The sequence below is a fragment of the Antennarius striatus genome, chromosome 13, assembly GCF_040054535.1.
Source record: "Antennarius striatus isolate MH-2024 chromosome 13, ASM4005453v1, whole genome shotgun sequence".
In the NCBI taxonomy this organism is placed as follows: Eukaryota; Metazoa; Chordata; class Actinopteri; order Lophiiformes; family Antennariidae; genus Antennarius; species Antennarius striatus.
The window spans coordinates 11,145,718-11,171,655 of NC_090788.1; the positions used below are offsets into that span (position 1 = coordinate 11,145,718).

General features: G+C 42.9%; 1 protein-coding gene across 2 annotated transcripts in view; it reads right to left on the reverse strand.

Annotated features, from left to right (window-relative positions):
* Positions 1 to 25,938, reverse strand: part of LOC137606724 (neuronal migration protein doublecortin-like) — a 41,930-nt gene that overhangs the window by 3,027 nt on the left and 12,965 nt on the right. For both annotated transcript variants that reach the window (XM_068332118.1, XM_068332117.1), the window contains 3 exons: positions 16,597 to 16,699; positions 6,525 to 6,614; positions 41 to 138 (listed from right to left, as the gene is read on the reverse strand). In XM_068332118.1, coding sequence (XP_068188219.1) covers positions 41 to 138; positions 6,525 to 6,614; positions 16,597 to 16,699 — 291 coding nt within the window. The remainder of the gene's footprint in view (positions 1 to 40; positions 139 to 6,524; positions 6,615 to 16,596; positions 16,700 to 25,938) is intronic.

A 25,938-nucleotide genomic window follows, 5' to 3' on the forward strand; every position in this document is an offset into this window, starting at 1 on the left:
TGCATTTGCAGAGAAGTGTCATTGGAAGAGCACTCTGCACCTTCTGCTTGTTGTTGAGGCCTGGACTGTTGGGGGTGGAGGTGGGGGAATGCTTGGATATCGGGGTGGAGAGCTGACTGCTGGAGCCCGTCCCGTTGGCTGAGACAACATGGCGCAGAAGAGGTGGAAAGAGGGAAGGGGGGTAGACAGGAGGGGTAGAGAAAGGAGAGAAACAGGTAAACAGTCATGTTCATCTGCTCAACTGTGTTGGAAAAGAGGCCTGAAATTCTTCTCTTGTCTCTGGTGAAAAGTCATCCCTGAACTGTGACCTCCTTTGGCTGCAGCTCAGCGGGACGGTGTCAGCCCAGGTTTAGGTGGCTGACGAGCTTTCTTTTTCTTAGATAACATTTTATTCAATCCCCCCACATCTTGCCATGTTGCTAAGATCCCCTCTGTGTAGAACATTGTGTTTATTTCTAAGAGCAGTGCGATGTGATGCATTTATGTGTGTTAAGTGCTTTAAAGAGCTTTTTGTCTATGAGAGGAGACTATGAGCCAGATGGTCAGTGTAAAATTGAGCCAATGAGTGATGAAAAGATGGTCAGTGTAAAATTGAGCCAATGAGTGATGAAAAGACAACACAGATAAAGAATCATTGTTAACCAGCTTAATGCCACTGCTTCATTTAAAGACCCCACCAGATAAACAGACTCACAAATGTGGCCTTAACACGCTGCCTGAAAGCAATATAAGGACAAAACCAAAATCTTACCATCTTAAAATAGGTACCTCCAAACATGAGTGGCTCTCCTGTGCATACTGAGCAGAGAGTTCAGCTGTGAAAGACTACCTTAATTCTATATCCGGTACATGTTCCCCATTCTATTCTGTTCTTATCACAGAACAGTGATGTTACATTAAAGATGTGCTTCATTGTGTGATTCTGTAACATTCAAAAAATGCTGTGGAAATATATCAAACCCTCCCTCTAGTTTTTCCTCTAGTTTTGTGCGTTTCCTGCTCAACTGTGTTGGGAGTTTATTCAGAATTAAATACAAAGAAAATCCAAGCTGAGTAAAACAAAATGCCATAAGAGTTTTAAATGGTGATTTTATTCATATGGAAAGAAGGTAATCCATTATCTGCATCACTGGAATGATTCCTGGACTGGAAACACAAAACCCAGATTATTAACAGTCCAATTTAATTTTTTAATTGAAAAAGATAAAAAAAATTCTGCACACACAGTTCTACTAAAACTTGCCAACACTGCAGTATGCATAGCAGACCACTGGTTGGTGACGCAGCCTTTGAAATTAACATCACAGATGTGATGTCATGTTGCATCAAATCTACATAGTACTGTGTCATCATCCTTTAACAAGAGGGCAAAAGTGTTTGAAATTCATCAGAATGGGAAGAGTTACAAAGATATTTCTACAGCTCTGAGACACCACAGAACCACATTATCAACAAACAGAAAAGACTTGAACAACAGTGAACTTTCCCAAAAGTGGCCGACTTTCTGAAATTCCTCTTAAGTAAGATGATGGCTAACTCAAGATGTCATGTCATCATGAAAAGAACTTTCTACTATATCTTAGGTTGAATGTTCATCACTCTGTTATTCCAATGACATGGAGCAAAAATGGAACCTATGGAACAATGGCGAGGTGAAAGCCATTACTAACCCAGAAGAACTTTGTAGCTCAACTGAGTTTTGCCATAAAAGACCCTAATCATTGGGGCCTAATGACTCTCACAGCATAGTACAGTATATCAGCGCCATTGACCGGTTTCATCCAAGACAATATTTTCACGGCCCGGCCTTCATTTGCTCGACAATCGTTAATGACGCCAGGACAACTGTAGTCTAGTAATAAATCATCCGCAGTGGTTTTATGTGAAATGCAGACGATAAACAACTTTTTTTCATAAAGTGATAATCAACATCTCTGTAAACGAAATAATTGTAAGAAATAATTATATTAAAAAGTCGATTCAAGTGACTGCACTGATGATGTTTATTTTGAAATATGGCAACTTACAATAAATGCATTCAATACTAATCATTTCCCATAAAAGGGTGAAAAAGTCCATCAAATAATAATACAGTTAATTACAATGATGAGAATTAGTGGATGGGGACCGCTGATCTAGGGGTAACGAGAGACAATGACACCTGAAGTGTGTTCCACACGTCCGGTCTACTCGCTGTTTGGTTTTCTTTACAGTCACTGCAGAAAATCCCACTCCACAAAGACAAGAAGTTGGAAATGGAAGCAGGGTTTTCCATACTTTTTGTGCGATCACAGAATATTCTGCCTTGACTTAAATCCACAACACTGGATTGGTTATGGGCGCTTAATTTAGGGGTAACCTGTCACGTGACCGAGACCTGTCAAGCGCGACAGACGCATGTATTAGTCTGTGTGTCATTCCGCACAGACGTCACTTTTCAAAATAAAACATGTTTCAGACTCCGAAATACAAGCAAACCTTCGGAATTTTTTTTTAGAAGTCGAACAAAATTTGGAAGTCAAACATGAAGCAAACGCCTTTTTCTCGCTGCCAAGCGCGAGAAAAGTTGAGAAAAAACATGACGGTCTCTTGCTTTTTATTTTAGTTTACTCTATTCAATAATCTTTCACTTAATTTGCGTTCCATTACCTATGGTACAAGTTTGGGGGCGACCATGGCTCAGTGGTATAGCCGGTTGTCCAATGATTCAAGATCCATGGTTCGATTCCCGCTCACGCCGAGTCATTTGTCGTTGTGTCCTTGGGCAAAACACTTTACCCTCGTTGCCACCAGTGGGGCATTCGCTGGTGTGTGAATGTGTGTGATTGTTCCGCTGGTGGTCGGAGGGGCCGTAGGCGCAGATTGGCAGCCACGCCTCTGTCTGTCTGCCCCAGGGCAGCTGTGGGTACACACGTAGTCTACCATCACCAAGTATGAATGAGGAGTAGATGAATAATGGATCCAATGTAAAAAGTCTCTGAGTGTCAAGAAAAGCGCTATATAAATCTAATTCATTATTATTATTATTATTATTATTATTATTACGGTACCATAAACTTCTGTCTAAAAGACGACGGTGACTCGTACGTTGATGGTTTTTTTTCTTTTTCTTTCTTGTGTTAGCATCTTCTACATTTCTTTGATGTTTCATTACTATACAATTTGATATATAAATGACATTATGAAATAACATAGTACGCGGATACAGCGGCAGAAAATGGATGGATATTATGTGGAAAAAAGGAACATAAGACCATTTACATTATTTGTAATGGGTAAAATGTATTTCGAATTCGAACAAATCGGTATTCGAACAGCCTTCCGGAACAAATTGTGACCAGAAACCGTTTATAAGTTAAACCCGCGAATTGTTGTATGACTAGGTGAGGACGATCGATTTAAAAAAATTGAGAAGACAGTGTTTTATAGTAGATTTTGCGTTAAAATTCTAACTGAACAACAAATGGTGAATGCTGAGAGGGGGTAGGAGTGGAGTGAAAGATATTATCAATACTTTTTTGTAGTCTTAGACTTTTGATCTCTATGACCGGCAGCAATAACCAGCGATGCATGTAAATGTGTATTCACCTCACTTGCTATTTTATATCCCTTTTTAATTTGAAATGAAAAATCATATTATCGAATTTTTAAAAAATGAAACAATGGCATACCAATGGTGTTGTCTAAGTTAAAGTTTAAATGTATTCTAGTCCAAGTAAAACTTACAAGTAAACCTTGAGTAATATTTTGTATGGCTATCTTCACATAGTCATATAATTGAAAACAATGCAAGTTTTCAACTGTTGAATATCAAATTTATACCTGTAAAAAATAGGATAGAAATACAGATAGTTAAGCTTGAACTGTTGACTTAAGTGTATTTTTGTAGGTAAACTGAACAGAAGATTTTGCTCTTAGAATGCACCAGAATGCAGGAAAACAATCCCATTCTCTAAAAAATTTCACACACCCCTATGACAAGTGTGGTTTTACACCCCCTAACAATTGAAAACTTACATTCACTATGTGAAGATACAGTCATACAAAATATTACTCAATGTTTACTTGTAAGTTTTACTTGGACTAGAAGACATTTTAACTTTGACTTAGACACTTTGATTTTAATAAATTTGATTCTTGGTATTAGTCAATGTTTAATTGTAAGTTTTACTTGCTATTACAGCAAGCCGCTGTCTTGGACACAGAATGTGGCTTTGTGGCTTACTCAATTCTTTTACACTGGGCCACAGTGGCTTACTCATACTACCACCTAGTACAAGCCCAGCTTCAGTAATACAACTGTCATAAAGCAGAGGTGTAGTGCTGTGGTACTGTTTACTGTAGGGTAGGGACATATCTATAATTATAGTCTATAGTATATAAACTAACTGCTTTAGTTGCCAATTTGAAAGTCCCTAAGTTATTGTATTTTGCGCACCATTCGGCTCATTGTATAAAGAGGCGCGGTCTAAATGACAGAGTATTTCTGTACATGAACTGGACACACGGTGCACCTTATTGTTCGGTACATGCTTGCTAACGGTAGCAAAAAGCTGACTGTGGTTGAAATGTGTTGTACTATGTATTTAAATTTAAAAAAATACACCGACATTATTTTTTACATATGTTTTTATTTCTTTAATTTTTGATAAATCTTCGCTAAATCATTCGAAGTCCTTATCTTCGGTGTGCATTGAATAGCTCAGTAGTTTCACTATCGCTGACCGTCTGGTTTCCGGGTGGCTGTCCGGTAACGATGCCGGCTTTGGCGAAACATAGGACAAAAATCGAAGTAGACACGTTAGTCCAGGCATCCGCAATCCACGCACATATTGTGGGGGTGTAACTCGCTCGGCACTGCCTCTAGTCCTGGTAAATGTCCAGCGGTTGGAGTTCTTTCGTTAATCCTCCAGGATGAAGACAAGCTCCGAATTGAGCCGCTTCAAGTGGTTTTTGACAGAAGCGGTGGTGTGGGCGTGCATGGAGTCACAGATCAAGAGAGATGGCGAAGCGTGGAAAAAGCCCCCCGGTCTCTTTACTTGAACCGGAACTGATAGCCTGGAGTTTATATGTTGCGTCGTAAGCGTGTCTCTTCACTGACGTCATTCTCGGGGGTCTTTAGCCAAACAACTGTGGTTAACAGCATACTTGCGGTACAGTACCGGCATATCCCCTATGCCGATACCTACTGGAGGTGTGCCGGATGTAGCCTTGCGTCATGTTCTCTAATTGGTTCATCGCTGCCGGCGTACGTAGTGACATAATACGTCCTAAGTCGGTGGACAATGGCCGAGCTGTCGGATCGCTGACTAAAGTCACACAAAAACATGTTTACAGATTTTGGAACTCAGTGTACATATTAGACGCTTAATGTTAAAAGGCGCAACGTTGATTTTTGAGAAATTTTAAGGCTTTTAAGCGCAAAATACGGCACCTACATACAGTATTTATATTTTAAAGGAATGTTATTAACAGGTTCAGGAACTTTATTTTTTCGTTCTAACCGGTTCAGGAACGTAAGTTTATGGGTGGAACGCAAAACCGGAAACATTATAATTCTGTTTCTGTTCGGAACGAACCGACTGGCAAAAAATTCCGGTTCAAAGCCCTGTGCATAACTGGGTCGTATTTGGTCTTGTTGAAGTCCAGCCTCTTTGAAATGATGTGGTGAGCCTTGAGAGGAAAAGTTCATGCTAACATTAAAGAAGAGAGGGCCAAAAGTCCACCACAGCTATTTAAGAAACTAATCTTCAGTCTTCAGATGTGCTTGAAGCAGCTGCTCTGTACTTCTTATGACTTGAAAAAATGAAGCCATGATGGCAAATGATTCTGGGTTTTCTTATTTTTTTTTCCAGGCAAAAGTTGTCGAAGAAATGCCGATAACCAATCAGAGATGACAGCAACAGCAACTGAAGCTAATTTCAGATGGAACTGGTAACAAAGAGGTAAAGCACCATTTTGCAGGGCTTTTAATAGAAAATACAGAAACATGTCTAGTACCTCATAGACATGATGAAATATTGTCAAACAAAGAGCTGAAAGCTGTTTACATTCCTTCAGCCAGTATTTTCATGCTTAATGCATGACTTTTAGGAAAAACACTTGTTTTAGCAACACTATACAAAAGCCAGTTAACAACACTTAAAATGATTTCGTACAAGAAATGAAGACCAGATTTTAATTGTTCCATTCTCAATTTTTCAGAGGGTTCTATGAGTTGAAGCATGTTGATTGGTAGTTTTAGACATCCTGTACAAACACTGCTGACCCTATTGTAGAAATCCTAAGCTCACACCTCCATTCAGAGGAAGGTGAAAGATCAAGTCACAACAACAGCATCTCAAGATCAGGCTGTAATTTAAAGGTCTTCAAACACCAACCCAGAGGCAGATTTCAGCATTCCTCTCCTACTGCACCTGCTCTCATCGGATTTACAGAACAAAAGAGGCCAATTTCTTCTGTACCCCAAAGAGGAAGCATTAGTGTGGAGATGAGATGTGGAGATGAGATAATAATTAGCTCACTGGACTCAGCAGGAGACTTGCTGCGCTTGATCTGAACAGGACTCTTTGTTGACCCACGTTGAGCTCTGGCTCCCTTCATCACCCTGCATTCTGTGGAAAGAAGCACAAAAATATTTTTTTTTAGCTTTAACTGTCTGATGACATCGTTTATCATCATATTTTCACATTGAAAGATAAGGACACAAAATAACGCAGGAATGTAGAATAGATGTGGATGTACATGAATGAAAGTATATTCTCTGCAGAATATCTCAGACTCTCCTGTATCAAAAGAACTCTCTAGCCTCTGAACATGCAGGATTGTAACCCTTGGATGAACATGTGGGGTCAGGCATGACCCCATTGGTTGTTTTTCTTCAGCAGCTTCAAAATAAAAGCTTGTAATATAATCATATCCCAGGTATTCCTCATAAAATATGTCTGTGACATGAGCCATTTTCAGTTTTGAATTATTTTCAAGAAATTACGGTTTTTGTATCACTAACCCACACTTCCACGAATGGGGTCACATATAACCCCCAAATAGGTTTTATGGATTTTGGTATGAACCTTTACTTTTTAGCCACTTTTACTGTCCCACTCAGACACCTGTTGTCAATTATTCACTTCTGCTGGAACTTTCCAATCAACACACCTGGTGTCAGCAAGCTCTCCACCCCAAAGCCGACTTCAGCAGCCCCGTGCAGGGCCTCCAGACACACAAACTGAGCCTCCAGCAGGATGGCGGGCATTCGCACCCCAGTTCCCAGCCTCCACCAGCTAGGCAGGCACTCGCAAAATCCCGCAAGGCCTCCACAGATACAACCAGGGCCGTCAGCGAGCCAAACGACCTCTGCTGCACTGTGCACATCCTCCATTTCCACGGCCGGCTCGTATGACTTGTAAGTCATTTCTCTATTTATGAACTTAATTTTTTGGTGATATATTCTAAAGTGTGATCACTTTAAGGTGGCAGTGGCTCAGTGGTAGAGCAGGTCGTCCAATGATTTTAAGATCAGTTGTTCGATTCCTGCTCCTGCCGAGTCATTTGTCGTTGTGTCCTTGGACAAGACACTTTACCCTCCTTGCCTTCAAGTGAGGCGATTGCTGGTGTGTGAATGTGTGTGATTGTTCCGGTGGTGATCGGAGGGGCCGTAGGTGCAAATTGGCAGCCATGCCTCCGTCAGTCTGCCCCAGGGCAGCTGTGGCTACAGACATAGCTTACCATCACCAAGTATGAATGAGGAGTGAATGAATAATGGAGCCAATGTAAAAGTGACTTTGAGTGTCCAGAAAAGCGCTATATAAATCTAATCCATTATTATTATCAATGTCATTATTATTATTTACTGGTTAAATGCGTTTATTTAATCCATAGTAAAACAGCAGCCTCAGACACAGGGAGAGAATGGAGAAATTTAACCAAAGATGAGCTCGTGGCCTTCATTGGATTGACCATTCTTGCAGGAAGCGAGAAGAACTGGGATGTGCCAGTCCATACATTTTTCGGAAGTCCTCTGAACAACCCATTGCACAAGACCACGTGACTTGCAGTGAGGTTCATGGCTGGTGAGGGACTGATCTCATCATAATTAGATTTACAAACATATGAACCTACAGAGTAACTTATTCACCATTTAATTATCAACAGTGAGTGGGTTATTTTTAAAGTCTCAGAGCAGAATTATTTACACATACAAACTGTAACACACAAATAAGCACACTAGATTAAAAAATAGGTTGTTATGTTTGTTATATGTTACGTTTACTTATAAATGAAGTCCGTGCGCCGCTCCTTCTGAACAAAAGCTGCGAAAAAAATTATATAGTAAGGCAAGGCGAGCGGAAAACAAATGAATGGCTGCACTTGACTGTAGATCGCAGTTTGCTGTCACTTCTTCTATGGCTGAGGAAGAAGACTCCTCAGCCGAATCCCTGGGATCACTAGCGCCCCCTAACATTAAGGCACGACAGCATTGTGCCTCACGTAGTGCCTTTTACCAGCGGTATGAGGACCGCTCAACTCAAGAAAGGCGTTACACTCATGCAGTTGTTGACAAAAAACACTGCACATTATATACATTAGCTAAATTATGGAAATTTAGTTCATAGCGCAAACGTGTTTTTATGGTCTCACTGTATAGCATGCCAGCACAGCTAGTCAGGCAATTGTGCAATCCATGGTGAGGCTCGGGTGGTTGGTGTCTCACCGCAGGTCTCTTCTCAGTATTTCAACGGCAGATGTGAAAATTCAGCGATTTTGAGTAAAAACCTCAAATTGGTGATGTGGAATAGAAAATAACTTTATAATACGCATTACTGGATAAATATCCGAGGAGCTAAGTTGTATCCTAGGAGCTAAGTTGTCTGGGGCTTTCTGCCCCTGGCAGGGTTACCCATGACAAACAGGTCCTAGGTGAGGGACCACACGAAGGACGGCTCAGAGACCCTTAATGATGAATACAAACAATGGACCATGTTTTCCCTTGCCCGGACAAGGGTCACCGGGGCCCCCCTCTGGAGCCAGGCCAGGAGGTGGGGCTCGAAGGAGAGCGCCTGGTGGCCGGGCCTGCACCCATGGGGCCCAGTCTGGCGCAGCCCGAAAGGACAATGTGGGTCCCCTTTCCCATGGGCTCACCACCTGTGGGAGGGGCCATAGGGGTCAGGTGGGGACCGAAGGCGGGGACCTTGGCGATCCGATCCCCGGCTACAGAAGCTGGTTCTTAGGACGCGGAATGTCACCTCTATGGCAGGGAAGGAGCCCAAGCTGGTGTGTGAGGTTGAGAAGTTCCGACTAGATATAGTTGGGCTCACCGCCACACACAGCTTGGGCTCTGGTACCAGTCCCCTCGAGAGGGGTTGGACTCTCTTCCACTCTGGAGTTGCCCATGGTGAGAGACACCGAGCAGGCGTGGGTATACTTATGGCCCCCCGGCTTGGTGCCTGTACATTGGGGTTCACCCCGGTGGATGAGAGGGTAGCCTCCCTCCGTCTTCGAGTGGGGGGACAGGTCCTGACTGTTGTTTGTGCTTATGCACCAAACAGCAGTTCAGAGTACCCACCCTTTTTGGAGTCCTTGGAGGGGGTGCTGAAGAGCGCTCCCACTGGGTACTCCAGTGGGAGTATTATGTAATTTCCCCTAGGGGATCAATAAAGTGTATCTTATCTTATCTTATCTTATCCATCGTTCTGCTGGGGGACTTCAATGCTCACGTGGGCAATGACAGTGAGACCTGGAAGGGCATGATTGGGAGGAACGCCCCCCCCCCGATCAGAACCTGAGTGGTGTTCTGTTATTAGACTTCTGTGTGCGTCACGGACTGTCAATAACGAACACCATGTTCAGACATAACGGTGTCCATATGTGCACTTGGCACCAGGACACCCTAGGCCGCAGTTCGATGATCGACTTTGTGGTCATGTCATCGGACTTGCGGCCGCATATCTTGGACACTCGGGTGAAGAGAGGGGCGGAGCTGTCAACCAATCACCACCTGGTGGTGCGCTGGCACCGATGGTGGGGGAAGATGCCGGTCCGACCAGGCATATCCAAACATATTGTGAGGGTCTGCTGGGAACGCCTGGCGGAATCCCCTGTCAGAAGGAGTTTCAACTCCCATCTCCGGCAGAACTTCACACACTTCACAGGGGAGGCGGGGGACATTGAGTCTGAGTGGACCATGTTTCGCGCCTCCATTGTCGAGGCGGTCAACCGCAGCTGTGGCTGTAAGGTGGTCGGTGCCTGTCATGGCGGACACCCCAGAACCCATTGGTGGACATCGGCGGTAAGGGATGCCGTCAAGCTGAAGGAGTCCTATCGGGCCTTTTTGGCCTGTGGGACTCCTGAGGCAGCTGATGGGTACCGGCTGGCCAAGCAGAATGCGACGTTTGTGGTTGCTGAGGCAAAAACTCGGGTGTGGGAGGAGTTTGGTGAGGCCTTGGAGGATGACTTCCAGACGGCTTCGAGGAAATTCTGGTCTACCATCAGGCATCTCAGGAGGGGCAAGCAGTGCAGTATCAACACTGTATATAGCGGGGATGGGGCGCTGCTGACCTCAACTCGGGAAGTTGTGACTTGGTGGGAAGAATACTTCAAAGACCTCCTCAATTCCGGCGACACGCCTTCCCATGAGGAAGCAGAGTCTGGGTTCTCTGAGACAGGCTCTCCTATCTCTGGGGTTGAGTTCACAGAGGTGGTTGAAAAACTCCTCGGTGGCAGGGCCTCAGGGGTGGATGAGATCCGCCCGGAGTTCCTAAAGGCTCTGGATGTTGTGGGGCTGTCCTGGTTGACACGCCTCTGCAACATCGTGTGGACGTCGGTGACAGTGCCTCTGGATTGGCAGACTGGGGTCGTGGTCCCCCTTTTTAAGAAGGGGGACTGGAGGGTGTGTTCCAACTACAGGGGCATCAAACTCCTCAGCCTCCCTGTCAAGGTCTATTCAGGGGTTCTGGAGAGGAGGGTCCATCGGGAAGTCGAATCTCGGATTCAGGAGGAGCAGTGTGGTTTTCGTCCTGGCAGTGGAACAGTGGACCAGCTCTACACCCTCCGCAGGGTCCTTGAGGGGGCATGGGAGTTCGCCCAACCAGTCTACATGTGTGTTTTGTGGACTTGGAGAAGGCGTTTGACCGTGTTCCTTGGGGGGTTCTGTGGGGGGTGCTTCAGGAGTATGGGGTACCGAACCCCTTGATAAGGGCTGCTCAGCCCCTGTACGACCGATGTCAGAGTTTGGTCCGCATTGCCGGCAGTAAATCGGATTAATTTCCAGTGAGGGTTGGACTCCGCCAAGGCTGCCCTTTGTCACCAATTCTGTTCATAACTTTTATGGACAGAATTTCTAGGCACAGCCGAGGCGTTGAGGCTGTCCGGTTTGGTGGCCTCAGTATTACGTCCCTGCTTTTTGCAGATGACGTGGTACTGTTGGCTTCATCCAGCCGTGATCTCCAACTCTCACTGGAGCGGTTCGCAGCAGAGTGTGAAGCGGTTGGGATGAGAATCAGCACCTCCAAATCTGAGACCATGGTCCTCAGTCGGAAAAGGGTGGACTGCCCTCTCCGGGTTGGGGATGAGATCCTGCCCCAAGTGGAGGAGTTCAAGTATTTTGGGGTCTCGTTCACGAGTGAGGGTACAAAGGAACGGGAGATCGACAGGCGGATCGGTGCAGCTTCTGCAGTGATGCGGACTCTGTATCGGTCCGTCGTGGTGAAGAAGGAACTGAGCCAAAAGACCCTCACCTATGGTCACGAGCTGTGGGTCGTGACCAAAAGAACGAGATCCCAGATACAAGCGACCGAAATTAGTTCCCTCTGCAGGGTGTCCGGGCTCTCCCTTAGAGATAGGGTGAGAAGTTCGGTCATCCGGGAAGGACTCAGAGTCGAGCCGCTGCTCCTCCGCATTGAGAGGAGCCAGATGAGGTGGCTCGGGCATCTGGTTAGGATGCCTCCTGAACGCCTCCCTGGTGAGGTGTTCCTGGCATGTTCTACCGGGAGGAGGCCCTGAGGACGACCCAGGACACTCTGGAGAGACTATGTCTCCCGGCTGGCCCGGGAACGCCTTGGGATTCTCCCGAAGGAGCTGGACGAAGTGGCTAGGGAGAGGGAAGTCTGGGCTTCCTTGCTTAAGCTGTTGACCCCGTGACCCGAGCCCGGATAAGCGGAAGAAGATGGATGGATGGATGAATAAATATAACCATTTATTTCTTCCGGTTTTCATTTTTATCTCTTTATGGCAGGTGAGGCCGTGCCTCACCTGCCTCCCCTGACCGCACGTCACTGAAGGCCACTATGTCGATTCGAAGATTTGAAGGCATTCTTCAATCTGAAGATGTTCTTACGCTTTGATGATAAGTTGACCAGGGCTGACCGACTGCAAACAGATCGCTTGGCACCCTTTCACCCCATATGGGACCTGTTACTGATCAATCAAGTTTTATTTATATAGCGCTTAATCATGACAGCAGACATTTCAAAGCGCTTTAACAGACAGAGAAACCCAACTGAACCCTCCAGAGCAAGCATTTTTCCCCGACAGTGGCGGGGAAAAACTCCCTCGATGAGGAAGAAACTCCGAGCGGACCCAGACTCTTTTGGGCGGCCATCCGCCTCGACCGGTTGGGTGGAAAAGAAATCAAAGGAAGATAAGAACAGCATCAGAGAAAGAGAGACAGATAGGCCAGATAGAGGCAGTATCAATATGGTTAACTGTCGGTACAAATTTATCCCCAGTGATTGTGTGACAGTGGATGAAAAACTCGTGCCTTTCAGAGGGAGGACCTAGCTTCTGCAGTACATGCTGAGCAAGCCCACCAAGTATGGCATAAAGATCTTCTGTGTTTGTGATGCACGTAGCCCATATGCAATTGATGGGATCATGTACCTAGGGAGACAACCGGGGGAAAATGTCCAGAAGAGTCTGGTGGAAAACATTGTCTATCAGTTGCGCAGTGGATTCAGACACACAGGTTGCAACATCACCACTGACAACTTCTTCACCGGTGCGCCTCTAGCAGAGCATCTCCTGGAGGAGGGTCTGACTATTGTGGGAACTTTGCAACAGAACAAGCCAGACATTCTTCCAGTAATGAAGGCTTCCAGGTCAAGACAGGTCCACAGCACTGAATTTGGGTTCAATGGCAACATGATCATGATCAGCTATGTAAGAAAGAAGGGAAAGTCTGTTCTGCAACTTAGCACAATGCACCACAGCAGGACAGTGGATGAAACCAGCCCAAAGAAAAAACCAGAAGCAATGCTCTTTTACAATCAGATGAAAGGAGGAGTGGATATAATGGACCAGTTGGTTGGCAGCTACACCTACAAACGCCAGAGGCAGAGATGGCTCATTGTGCTCTGGTATATGATTAACATTGCCGCTATGCCTATACACTTTTCATGGCTCAGCACCCTGAAGTGTACACAGGGATCACCCATGAATGACGACAATTCCTCACGGTGCTCTCAATAGAGCTTGTGACACACCTCACATGAGAAGTCGACTGGAAGATACCCCAAACCTACTAGCCAACATCAAAGCCGCAATGGAAAGGGTCGGAGTGACAAAGACTGCTGCGACCCATCCGCAGGGAGCAGACACACATCGCCAGCGGAAGAGGTGCAGGTTGTATCTCAGAAGACAGATTGCAAAACCACTGATTGCTGTGTCACATTTAGTACCTCTGTGTGCAACGGTCACAGCCAGAAACAAGTAGTTTGTGACAGATGCAGAGAGTGAGAGGAGATCTCTTTTTTATGCTGAAATTCTTCTAGTAAATGAAAAAAAAAATAGTTCAAATGGTTTTGTTTCACAAACATGTTTTATTGTGAATACCCGGAATATGAATGTATTGCAACTTTTAATTTCGAAACTGTTGAAGAAAAAGAGTCCGTGGGGTCATGTTTGACCTCCCCTGTGGAAGAGTGGATGTGTCGGTAACTTGTGCATTCAAGAGTTAAGTTAAGCCGGCTAAATTGTGCAGAGCTGTGTCAGTCAGGGTTAGGGTTGAATGGATGTTACTGATGCACGTTTCTGCTGAAACCTAATCAGACACAGGCTGTTAGTACATTATTTTTATTAAATTTTTATGAATCTAAATGAAACTGATTTGATTCTTATATCTATTTTCTTGCTGGCTGTTATTCAAGAGTGATATTTGTTATATTTCAATTCTAAAAAACCATAGTAGTGTGTTTTATATAAATAGCTGTATTCAGTGTAGTCTAGGTCAGTGTATAAATCAGTGTAGACAGACTCCAGACATGGCTTCCTGGCCCTCTCTATCTAGCCCTCTGTTTGCACTCTTAGGCCCTGTCCACACGACGACGGATTTTTTGAAAACGCAACTTTTCTGTTGCGTTTACGCCTTCCATCCACACAACAACGCAGATATCCGGAACGAAAACGCAACTTTTTAAAAACGCTGGGTCTGCGTTGTCGTGTGGACGGTGTATCCGCGACCTTTTAAAACCGCTGACGTCTTACCTGCGATGAAAACCGCTGATGTCATATTTATGGGCCCTTGTGTTGTGACAACAAAACACGGATAAAATTTCACTCAATACTGCCACCACATGGTTTGGCATGCTTATAGCCGTCTTCGAAAACGCACTGGTGCGTTTACGTGTGGACGGAGATTTTTTTTAAAACGCTGCCGTGTGGACGCGAATCATTTTCAATGTGTTTTTAAGAAGTTCTGTTTTTTAAAAAATCTGTCATCATGTGGACGGGGCCTTAGGCTCTCCCTTCCCTCCCCCTCCCTCATCTCTTCCACTTTTGATGCTAATTATGCTATTCGTCCTCTCCTGGGATTGCACCACGTCTGTCTTCTCTTAAACTTCACAGACTACTGGTTCCATTAGAGGGCTGCTGTTCACAAGGTGGGTCCCCACCACGCCTCTGACAGCTCTACTCAATCATCTTGAAATAGTCTGAGAAGACTTTCTTCAGCTTCAGCTGATGGTGTCGCTGCACAAGCCGAGATGCAGGTGGTTCTGAGTGTCAGACAAGGTATGAAAAAAATAATCACAAGGGGTTTAAATCTGTTTTGAAAACTCTAACAAAGACATGAAGAAGAAAGGAGGACAGAAGGAAACACTTCATTTTTGCATGTAGGATCTTAAATCCTTGAACACACCATTATAGATTAGTCAGATCTGCATTAAAAAAATAATCAAGATTTCATCAAAAATCATTCAGAACGACTAATGATTTGTTATGTTGTCCATGTGATGTATCACAGAGAGATCCCTCTCCTCCTCTACTCCTCACAGGCCATCTCTAAAATGTCTCTCTAGACATTCAACCATTTATTTATATTTAGCATTGCCTCAAGGTTATTATGAGTGAACAATTTAAAATCTAATCCATGGAGAGCATACGTGTAAAGCACTGAACGTAATCATTATAAGAGAACAGGGATCTCCATCCTGGAAGAATGAGAAGGAACGATGGAAACATAACGACAGATCAGCCTGTTTCCCTGTTCCCATCAGATTAAAAGATGGTGTAAGAGACTGAATGTTTGGAGGAGGGGGCGTTAGGTAGAAATTGGTTGTTAAAAATAGGTCTTTAGGGTCTGTGGGGAGCAGAGGGACATGGTGAGGGGTCAGTTTGAAATGTTCTCTCATTGACTCCACAATCTGGAGCAACAGGTCAGCTGGCCTAAACCAGTCACCGGTCAGATTAGTGACAGCTCTAGTCTAATCTGTCCTCGACTTTCTCTCACATGCATCCCTTTTTCACCCCTCTATGAAGTGAATATCGGATCACTGACAGAAGAATCCATTATGGTAATTTTAATGAGTCCCTACAGGAACATTTGTGGGTTAAATGACACCCCAAGAATTACTTGGCCTCACTCTATTCACAATAATCACCATTTTGGCGCTCAAGTGTAAACTGATGACCAGGGGTGGTATAACAGAAAGTTATCACACTGAATTAAATGTTGAGGATGTTCAGGAAAGTTTTGTTGTTCCTTTTTTTTTAATGATCTAATCATGAGGTATGTCTCACAATTTTGTTTACTAGAGAGATGGAATGAGGAAAAAGAAAACTGAGTCATTGCCGACTTCAAGCTCCATTATAAAAGGCCTAGTTTATGTGAAATATTAAAGTCCTTTTGAGTGGGTACAGACAAAACAAACTAATTTTTTATGACAGGGCCACAGAATATTTCCACAATAAAATATACTTGTATGACATCTTTTCTGATTGGCTCAGTTGGTCTTGGTTTTTTTTTCCAGAGACATACTGTACATCCCTTTGATTGATGCCACTTAATTTCCCAAAGTCAGCAAAAAAAACCTCAACCTGTTTTGTGTGTCATGTTAACACAGCCCCAGCGTATTTACATTGTGCATTTCCTTCTAAAAGAGAACATGATCATGACTCATGCATGTTCCTCAAAGAAGAGGTCGGTATCTTCTAAAGACAATCCAATTTAATTTTATATATACAGTATAAGTACAGTATTTATAATATATATATAATAGTATTTATAACATCTAAATGTACCCTCTGCCTCCACTGGGCTCTGTGCCCATGCATACACAGTATTTAAAGATGATGTAAAATACAGACTGCTGCCATCACACTCACCGTTATCATCCAGTGAGAAGTCATCCTGGGCGTAGCGAAATTTCTCTGGTCCACAGGCGATGAATACGTCATCGTCACCAAAGAAATCTTGAAGGCAGGTTACCTGTGAAGCCAGGAGCAGAAAATTTAAGACCCTAAATAATCTTGCTTTATTGCATTACATCATGTATAAAAAAAAACAACAAATATTTGTGTTTCAGCATATTAATGTTTGCTAACTGGTGACAGCACAGATGAGGACTTTACCTTATATATATAATGAACCACATACTGGACAAATTAAATTATGTCACATTGACACTAGATCAGAGATATGGTACCACAAAATCTAACATACAGAAAGTCTTAAAGAGGGGATGAACGTGTGCACCAAACTTCACAGCAAACCATCAAATGTCTGTTAGATGTTTTACAACATTAAATATAAAATTGAAGCTGCTGACGACACTAAAAGACAAAGTCAGGTTTCTCTTTTAGTGGCTGCAGGTTCTTCCTTCATGAACCATGATCATCTCTATTAAATAATGTTTCAATGCTGACGTAAGTGGTTGAGCTATTGAGATTAATGCTGTTATCCGTGGAGCTATGATCAGACATGCTTTAAATGAAACTGAGCAATCCAAGACTGTGCCTTGTCCAAAGGGGATTATCTGTTAATTTTCATCTGACTGTATGGGTGTTTCATTTTAATTAATCAATAATTTGACATATTGATTAATTACAAATGTCATGCACACAGGTAGTAATTTAGCTAACAGCTTTGCTGAAGAAGTGTGACATGCTCGCATATTTGATGACAGAATTTAAACATCACAATGCTGATTTGTCTTAACAAAAGGCTGAACTCTGGACTTGTCTTAGTGTGGGTCGATCCACTGAATAAAAAGTCTACAATGTGTGCCAGCCAAGCGCTTTAGTTAGCTTCAGGTTTTAGCCGGCTTCCTCTCGGTCTTGCTTGTTATGTTAACATGCCTTTAACCTCAGTGACTGCTTGGAACAAAACACATACAAAGGCACCAAAAACCCAAACAAAGGATAATGTTACACCTTCCCTGTAACATTTAAAAGATTCAACTTCACTCCCCTGGGTCTTTTCTCTCTGTAGCAGCTGTTGACACAATATGTTCTTAGTGGACAAATGTCTGTGGGCCACACCTTCTCCTCTGCCCTCCATTATCTAGACCCTTCAACAAACTCAAGCATGCCTATCAAAGCCTTTCAAGCTAAAAGCCATGCTTGCCTTTTTTTGTTTGTTTGGGAGTTCTTTTTGGAGGTGCAAATGAAATTTGTTAAGAAATGACTCAATTTCTAAAGTGCCTTCAAACTGCGGAAAAAAAATTTGCCTAGATAAAAAATATCACTTTGGTGCATAATTTCTGCGAAAATCACAGTTATTGAATTTCCCCCTCCAAGTGGTCCACAAACCAAGGATATCCCTGACTGAGACGCTTTGTGGTTTCCTTTGTGATACACATCTAAACTATGAGCTACTGGGGTGGGAACCCCCCACCCTAGCAGCTGCTCCCCCGTCCTCCATGATGAGCTAAAAGTGTGTGGTGGTGACTCTCTGGCGAGGCATCTAACAGCTGTACCCTCTCAGTGTCCCGCAAGATTCCCTGGATACAGGCCTGTGGATCTTGCTGAGGTAAAGGGATGGTGCTTTGACTCAAGGGATGAAAATGTAAAAGGTTTTTCATCTGAGGCTGATTGACAAGCTGGAAATGTGTTTTTTTTTCTTTGTGTTTATTATCCAGAGATTGGGTGCATGTTAATTTCATTAAGTTGAAATATGGTGCAGCAACAAGTGCACCTGACTATTAATCATAAGATAGAAGCATTAAGAGAACTTTATCCATGTAAGGCCAGCGGAAGAGGAGATGAGATGGAAATGGGCTCCTGGACAGGAGGATGGAGTACATTTCATGTTTTAATGGCTTTAAGAACCAAGCTAAGGAAACAAAGTGTTTATCTGACAGAATGCTACTTTAATCGGTCTTAAGTCTTGATTTTAGATAATTATGGCGGTCCTCTCTGCAGGTTTCTGATTTGACTGCTCATTTATCTATCTGTCTGCTCACCACCGCAAGACAAGAGTCGACATTCAGACAAAGATGATGAATGAATTTAGATGTTAAAGTTTTGGAAATCTGGATTTTCCAATTTCAAATTAGTTTAGTTTTCACTTTTTGACTTTCCACTGAAACAGAAGCAAAATATCCCATCATTGGTGTTTCCATTCTGACATAAATGCAAAAACCATCCATAGATACATAAAGTTCACTCTAAGATAACCTGGGTTTGATCCCGTCCTCTTTAGGAGTTCACTGAATCTTCTTCACAGTCTCGCCTTGAGGGACCAAGCAGTAAGGCAGCAAGACACAGGAGACTTTGTTTCCCAACACGGGCTTTTTCTTTTAATTTTCCAAAAAGCAAAACAACTAACAAAAGAGTTTGACCAAATGCAGCAGTAAAAGAGGTCAACTAAATATAACCAAACTCTAATAGAACTCAGAAACTGAAGCAAAAGAATGGACACAACAGAACAAACTGACCTCTCAAACAATCAAACAGATGAACTTAATTACTAGTTAAGCCAAACTAAGAATTAACAGAGGGGGAAATAAAATGGCCACTACATACTTAACTGGCCAAAAACTCAATGTAAATCCCCAGATACCCCCCATGACACAGCAGGCTATGGTATAGTCCAATAAGGCTGGCAGCAGCCTGTCATAGCCCTCGGCCACGCCTTTGCTGCACCAGGAAATAGAACTGCAGGTAATTCAAAAGAAAAGAAACAAATGTTAATACAAACATAATTTGAACTGTCATTGTCCAGGCGTAACACTGGAAAATATGAACCGAAATAGTGTACAAAATGATATGTTTAATATTGAGGCTTGTGACTGCAAAATAAAAATGTACTAGTGGTGAGGTGTGGCTATTACCATGTGTGGCTGGCCATCACACTCACTAACCCTGTTCCTAACAGGGATCACTTCAGATCCACAAGACCTGTTTGGTACTGTTACAACAACGCAATTCTCCAACTGGTCGTCTTTGTATCATTAAGTAAAAGCTCATGTGTATCAATAACCCAAACCTGCACGTGAGCAGCCTGTCAATTAATACCATCACCTGTTTTTCCTCTCTCATGGAATGCCTATTATGGATTAATGGTTTGTTCTGGCGTCTGTCTGCCATTGATAGAATAATTGTGGAAACTGACTTGTGGTCAGATGAAATAGAAAATTTCTGAGTCCCTTTGAAACATGGCTGCAGTGAGGAAAATCCAGGCCATCTTGGGAACATGTGGATAAAGGTTAGGATACTTCTCAGTTGATAATGGGTCCGTTTCACAAAGCCGGTTTAGTGGAAAACCTGGGTAAGTTAACCCTGAAATCAGGGAAAACCAGGGCTTTCGGTGTCACAAAGGGAGGTAACTTAACCCAGAGTCAGAGGAGTAAACCTAGCCTGTGTCACGAGGTAAACCTCTAGGTTTGTTACCACAGTAACAGACTCTGAAGCTAGCCTGGTCTGGAGGAGGGGCCGTGTCACAAAGCAGGTGCAGTGGAAACCCAGAGTAAGTTAACCCTGAAATCAGGGTTCTCGGTTTTACAAAGGGGGGTAACTTAACCCAGAGTTAGAGCAGTAACCCTGGCCTGTTTCACGTAGCAAGGTAAAGTGAACCTCTGGGTTTGTTAAGGCAGTAACAGACTCTCTGAACATAACCTGGTCGGGAGCAGGTTTTATTCCACCAACCCAGGGTTTCATTTTGACTCTGCCCCCTTTCACCGCTGCTCGCACGGCTTCATTTCCTGGTTCTGTGAGACGGAGAGTTTTACTGAAGTAAGGTTTAATAAATAACTCCGTATTTTAGAGGTATTTTAGAGGCGAACATGTCATGTCCGTTTGACGTGGCGCCCCTTGATGGAGTTTCCGCATTCATTCACAGAGAATTAAATATATTAAATATGTTTGTATCGCGTTCAGATGTCCCGTCATATCCAGACAGTTCTCTTTATGATCGGTACCGATCATACTGATCGGTAAACACACACACTCCGTTAGCGCTCCGTTCAGTTTTTCATTTTTTATTTGCAAATGGTAATTTTCCTATATAATGTGGGAGATGCTCAGTGTGCCTCGCCTTTAAACTTTTACCCCAGTTTTTCTATTTCCGTGGAGAGAAAACCTACAAAATAATCAAGGAGGAGTTCCACAGGATTGCAGGTGAATGATGTAGAAATCTGAATAATTTGAAAGTATGTTCTCTTAATGATATTGTGCTGCAATCCCAGACATTAATTTCTTTCGGATGTCCCAATGTAATTTGCTGCCATAGATGGTACCCACATTCCCATCAAGGCTCCCTCACATATTGAAGGTGATGATGTGAAGAGGATGTCCATTCACAGCAAATATATGCAGGTACAAGTACATTGACTACTGTTTCTACACGTTAAAGACTGCATCACAGATAAACTAACATCTGTCCAGATCACATGTGATGCAGCAAACTACATTTTCCACCTTTATTTATATAGCGCCTAATCACTTCAGCAGACATTTCAAAGAGCTTTAACAGACAGACACCCAACAGGACCCTCCAGAGCAAGCATAGTATACTGATGTGGAGATGGAGTGGTCTTGATCGGTTCCTGATTCACAGGTGTATGATGAGTCTCACCTGAGCAACAGACTAATGCATTAACTAAAGATTAGCACAATAATTCACTTGTCTCCATTGTTTAATCCACTCTAATGAATCTACTTTCCATCACAGGTGTCTGATGGTTGTTTTCTGGGGGACAGGGGTTACCCATGCCCAACCGGGGCTGCTGACCCCTTACTAACCCAGGCCCCCAACAGAACTTCAAATGGATTCACTGCAGGACGAGAGCCCAGGTTGAGATGACCATAGGCTGCTGAAAGGCCCTTTCCAGTGTCCATGACACCTCAGGATGATTCCTGAGAGGACCTGTGATGCAGTTCTGTTCTTCATAGTAGTATTGCCGCTATCAGAGGAGAACAGCACCCTACCCCACAAACTTAACACCCCGATGATGACCCCGTCCACCTGCCAGCTATCCAGGGTGACAGAGCAGTGACTCCATCTGCCAGAATCATTTCAGAGTCTGTGTAACTCACCATCACCACAGCAATAAAAACATACAATATACATTTCATCTGGTCATCTTTATTACTTACAAATACAAAGTTATTTCTTAGATCATTTTAGTGGTGAACATTCTAATATTCAACATGATTCACTTGTGAACAACACCCACCTCTAACTTTGTATTTGTATGTTCAAATCTGCCCTCCTAATCTGGAGGTCCAAAGAAACCATTTTTTATCTGTTGTCTGTATTTCATAGAAAGCGAATTGGATAAACTTCTCTAACAAACAGCTAGAAATACATGAGGAGGACATCAAAACATACAGTTGCATATGAATGCCACAGAAAGAACCGCTGGTGTTCACTGAGCGTCTATCTGTACATTGGATGTGACGGACTGTCCAGCTTGCTCTGGACTTTCTTTCTTGATGAGAAAGTGTTGATCCTTCAGTGGAGGCTAAATGTCACTCTGTATTGCACCAGAATGTTAGCAATAGGAACAATCGGTAACAGAAAATATTTGAGCACATTTCTTATCTTCAATTTCCTGTTAATTTCTTTTTCTTTTTATCAATTATGTATTATTTGACTAAAAGACACAGAGAATTAAACATGGAATGCCTATAGATGAGAGCACATTTATGTGTGTGACAAGAACATTCTGTTGGCGATAAAACACCTGAAAAGCCGAAAGTACACTTATTATTTACAGTATAATGTCATTATGTTATAATGAGGAAGAGGAGGATCCCTAACGAGATGATGCAGAAGTCTGTCCTGTGTGAACGATGTTTTTAAACTTCGTTCTCAGCTGTTGGCAAGTGCGCTTCTCCTCCACTGGATTGCATCTAAGAAAACAATTTAATAAACTATTATTCAAGCCGTTTACCTCCGTAATTTTATCGTGAGTCCAACGGACTACGTTTAGACGTACTTGAGCAGCAGTCTCAAGTCATCTCTCTCTTCTGTACAGCTGCAACGCTGTTCCTCTTTTCATAACATGTCCTCTAAGTCTTCATACACGTGGATTACAATCTGCACTTCAACTGCGTAAAGTAACGTGGAGCGCGTCTCGTCCGTCGTCATGGTGACTCGTCGAATCAGGACTCCATTGATGATGGCTTTTTAATGTGGCGTCGCGCCTGTTAAACTGCGGGTCAACTTACCCTGGGTTACAAAAACTAACCCCGAGAAGCGCCTTTGAAACCGAAAACCCTGGGTTTCCAAGTTCAGGGTAAAGCAACCCAGAACCACAGGTTGTACTCTGGGGTTGTTAGCCCCGCTTCGTGACGTGGGGCCGTTCAAAAGCAGGTTTAGTGGAAAACCAGGGTGAGTTAACCCTGAAATCAGGGAAAACCAGGACTTTCATTTTCACAAAGGGAGGTAAGTTAACCCAGAGTTAGAGCTGTAACCCTGACCTGTTTCATGACGCGAGGTAAAGTGAACATCTAGGTTTGTTACCGCAGTAACAGACTCTCTGAACATAACCTGGTCGGGAGCAGGTTTCATTTCACAAACCCAGGGTTTCCTCTGACTCTGCCCCCTTTCATCGCCGCTCGTGCGGCTTCCTTTCCTGGTTCTGTGAAACGGGGAGTTTCACCGAAGTAAGGTTTAATAAATAGCTCCGTATTTCAGAGGTAAACATAGCATGTCCGTTTGACGAGGAGCCCCTTGATTGAGTTTCCGCATTAGTTCAGAGATTTTAATTTTTTTTGTATCGCGTTCAGATGTCCTGTCATATCCTGTCGGACAGTTCTTTTTATCAGTTCTCTTTAAAAAGGGATGAGAATCTGTTAATACTTCAGTAGCGGATAAATGTCACACTCTGTATTCCACCAGAATGTGAAGCAATGGGAAGAGAACAATCAGTAACATAAAATATTAGCCCACCTTTGTTTTCTTCAACTTCTTGTTAATTTCTTTCTTTTTTTTTAATCAATATTAACTCCTGTGTGTATCATGTCACTACAACAGACAGAAAATAAAACCTGGAATACCTTAAAGCGGTTATAAGCAGTGCAATGCCACGGCCACTGTTGTATGAACTAAAGCAGTTTTGGCTATTACTGTATCACAAGAGCTACATGTCAGCTCTTGATTTCAGTTCTTAGATAATATAGGTGTACGCAATGGGGTGAATTTCCTTCTCAACTGTTTTTGTAACGTGCATATGCCGATTTACTGTTTTATCTATACAACAATAAAACGTTTTAATGTATTTCATTATTTAACAGAGCCTGATATAGATGAGAGCGCATTTATGTGCGTGAAAAGAGCGTTATGTTGGCCATGACACAACTGAACAGTCAAACGTCCTCTTAATACTTACTGTACAATATCAAACATAATGAGGATGAGGAGGTTCCATAACGAGATGATGAAGTCTGACCTGTGTGAATGATGTTTTTATTTTCATTCTCAGCTGCTGACGTGCCCTTCTCCCCCCACTGAATTGCACCTAAATAAAATAAATTAATAAACTATTCTTGAAGCCGTTTACTTCCGTATTTTTACCATGAGTGCAACGGACTTAGAACTTACGCAACAACTTGAGCAGCAATTCACTCCCACGACATGTCACTCTTCTTTGCAGCTGCAACGCTGTTCTCTTTCTTCTGAAAATGTCCTCAAAGTCTTTCTATTCATAAATTAAAATCTGTACTCTGACTGACGCTTCCGTAAAGCGTTGCAGTGTGCGTCTCGTCCGTCGTCATGGTGAATCGATGAATCAGGGCGCCATTGATGATGGCTTTTTTTCAAGTTGTTGTGTCTGTTAAACTGCGGGTCAATTTACTCTGGGTTAGACAAACTAACCCCGAACCGCGTTTGTGAAACCGAAATCCCTGGTTTTTCCAAGTTCAAGGTAAAGCAACCCAGAACCACAGGTTTGCCTCAGGGTAGGTTAACCCTGCCTTCGTGAAATAGGCCCAATGTCAGTTCTTTGTCAACAAGATACACCTGGCAACAATCACGGAGATGCTGGCATTCAGCTTCAAGATAACAGGAAGCCCCATCAAATTTACATAATGCATATGCATCAGAACACATACTGATCTGCACATCAGCATAAAGGATTTATATTTACTTATTTGGTTTTTTTTTAGATATTTGTGTGGGGATTTTGTAAAAAAGAAAAAAGACAAGAAACTGTGCCCACCACCCCTTCCATACTGTGCCCACCACCCCTTTTTGTCCCATCAAGATCTTGTCTAATCTCTGCCTGACCAGCTGTCAGGACCAAATAATGCACCCAAACCAGCAACATCAAGAGAAGCCACACATACATCTACCTACTACAATTATTTAGAGTTCCTTTAGACACAGCCCAGCCACTGTTAGGGCACTGAGTGGACCTATAATGTAAATTCTTCAAATCATTCCTCTCAATGAAAAGACTGATTTAAATCTTTCTTCAATGAAAAAGAAAACTGGAACTGAGATGTTTGTGTTGGTTGTGATATAAATGATATTGAAGTTAAACAAGTTGATTGCAGTTTATGGCCAGCATCATATTTCCAAGTCTCAAAGGTATTTCAGATAATGGCATCCCAACAACGCCATTGCTATGTTATCACCCTTTACACCACAAGTTCAGCACAAGCACAAACCAAAAATAAAACACAAACCCTTCATCCATCATACTTTCTTTTGGGAAATGTGACCAACCAATGTTTGATGTCTAATCTGTGGGATGATTCATATTCTGTGTAACTGAATCTCCTTAAATCAAATTAAACTATGAAACAATGTGTGGTCTGCAGTGATTCAACATCGTTGTTGGTGAGCGATGAACAGCTTGTGTATGAAGCAGCAGTAAACATCTTCAAAAAAAGCTCCTGCATCCTTTGTATTCACTCAGCAGCTGCTTGTCTTGGCTGCAGCGCATCCTTTCAGCTACATAGTCAGAGCCATTGGTCCATCTTTTGTCTATTTCTGACTCGGTGCAGCCACGCTAATTGATCACTGTGCAAAAGTAAAATTATTCAATTCCATTTTGATTCATGATCTAAGTGGCCCATCCAATCAGTGCTTATCTAACAAATAAAGGATTATTCAGCATCCGCATTAATGCAATAGCAAACGGCCAGTCAGAATCAAATCCAGCTGATTACACCAATCTACTGTGCTCCTGCAGATAGCATAGAGGAGGAATCTCAGATAAGTTTAAAAGGGTTTTGTTCTGCACTCAGAAAAAAGTGACTAAATATTGAAATTTTGAT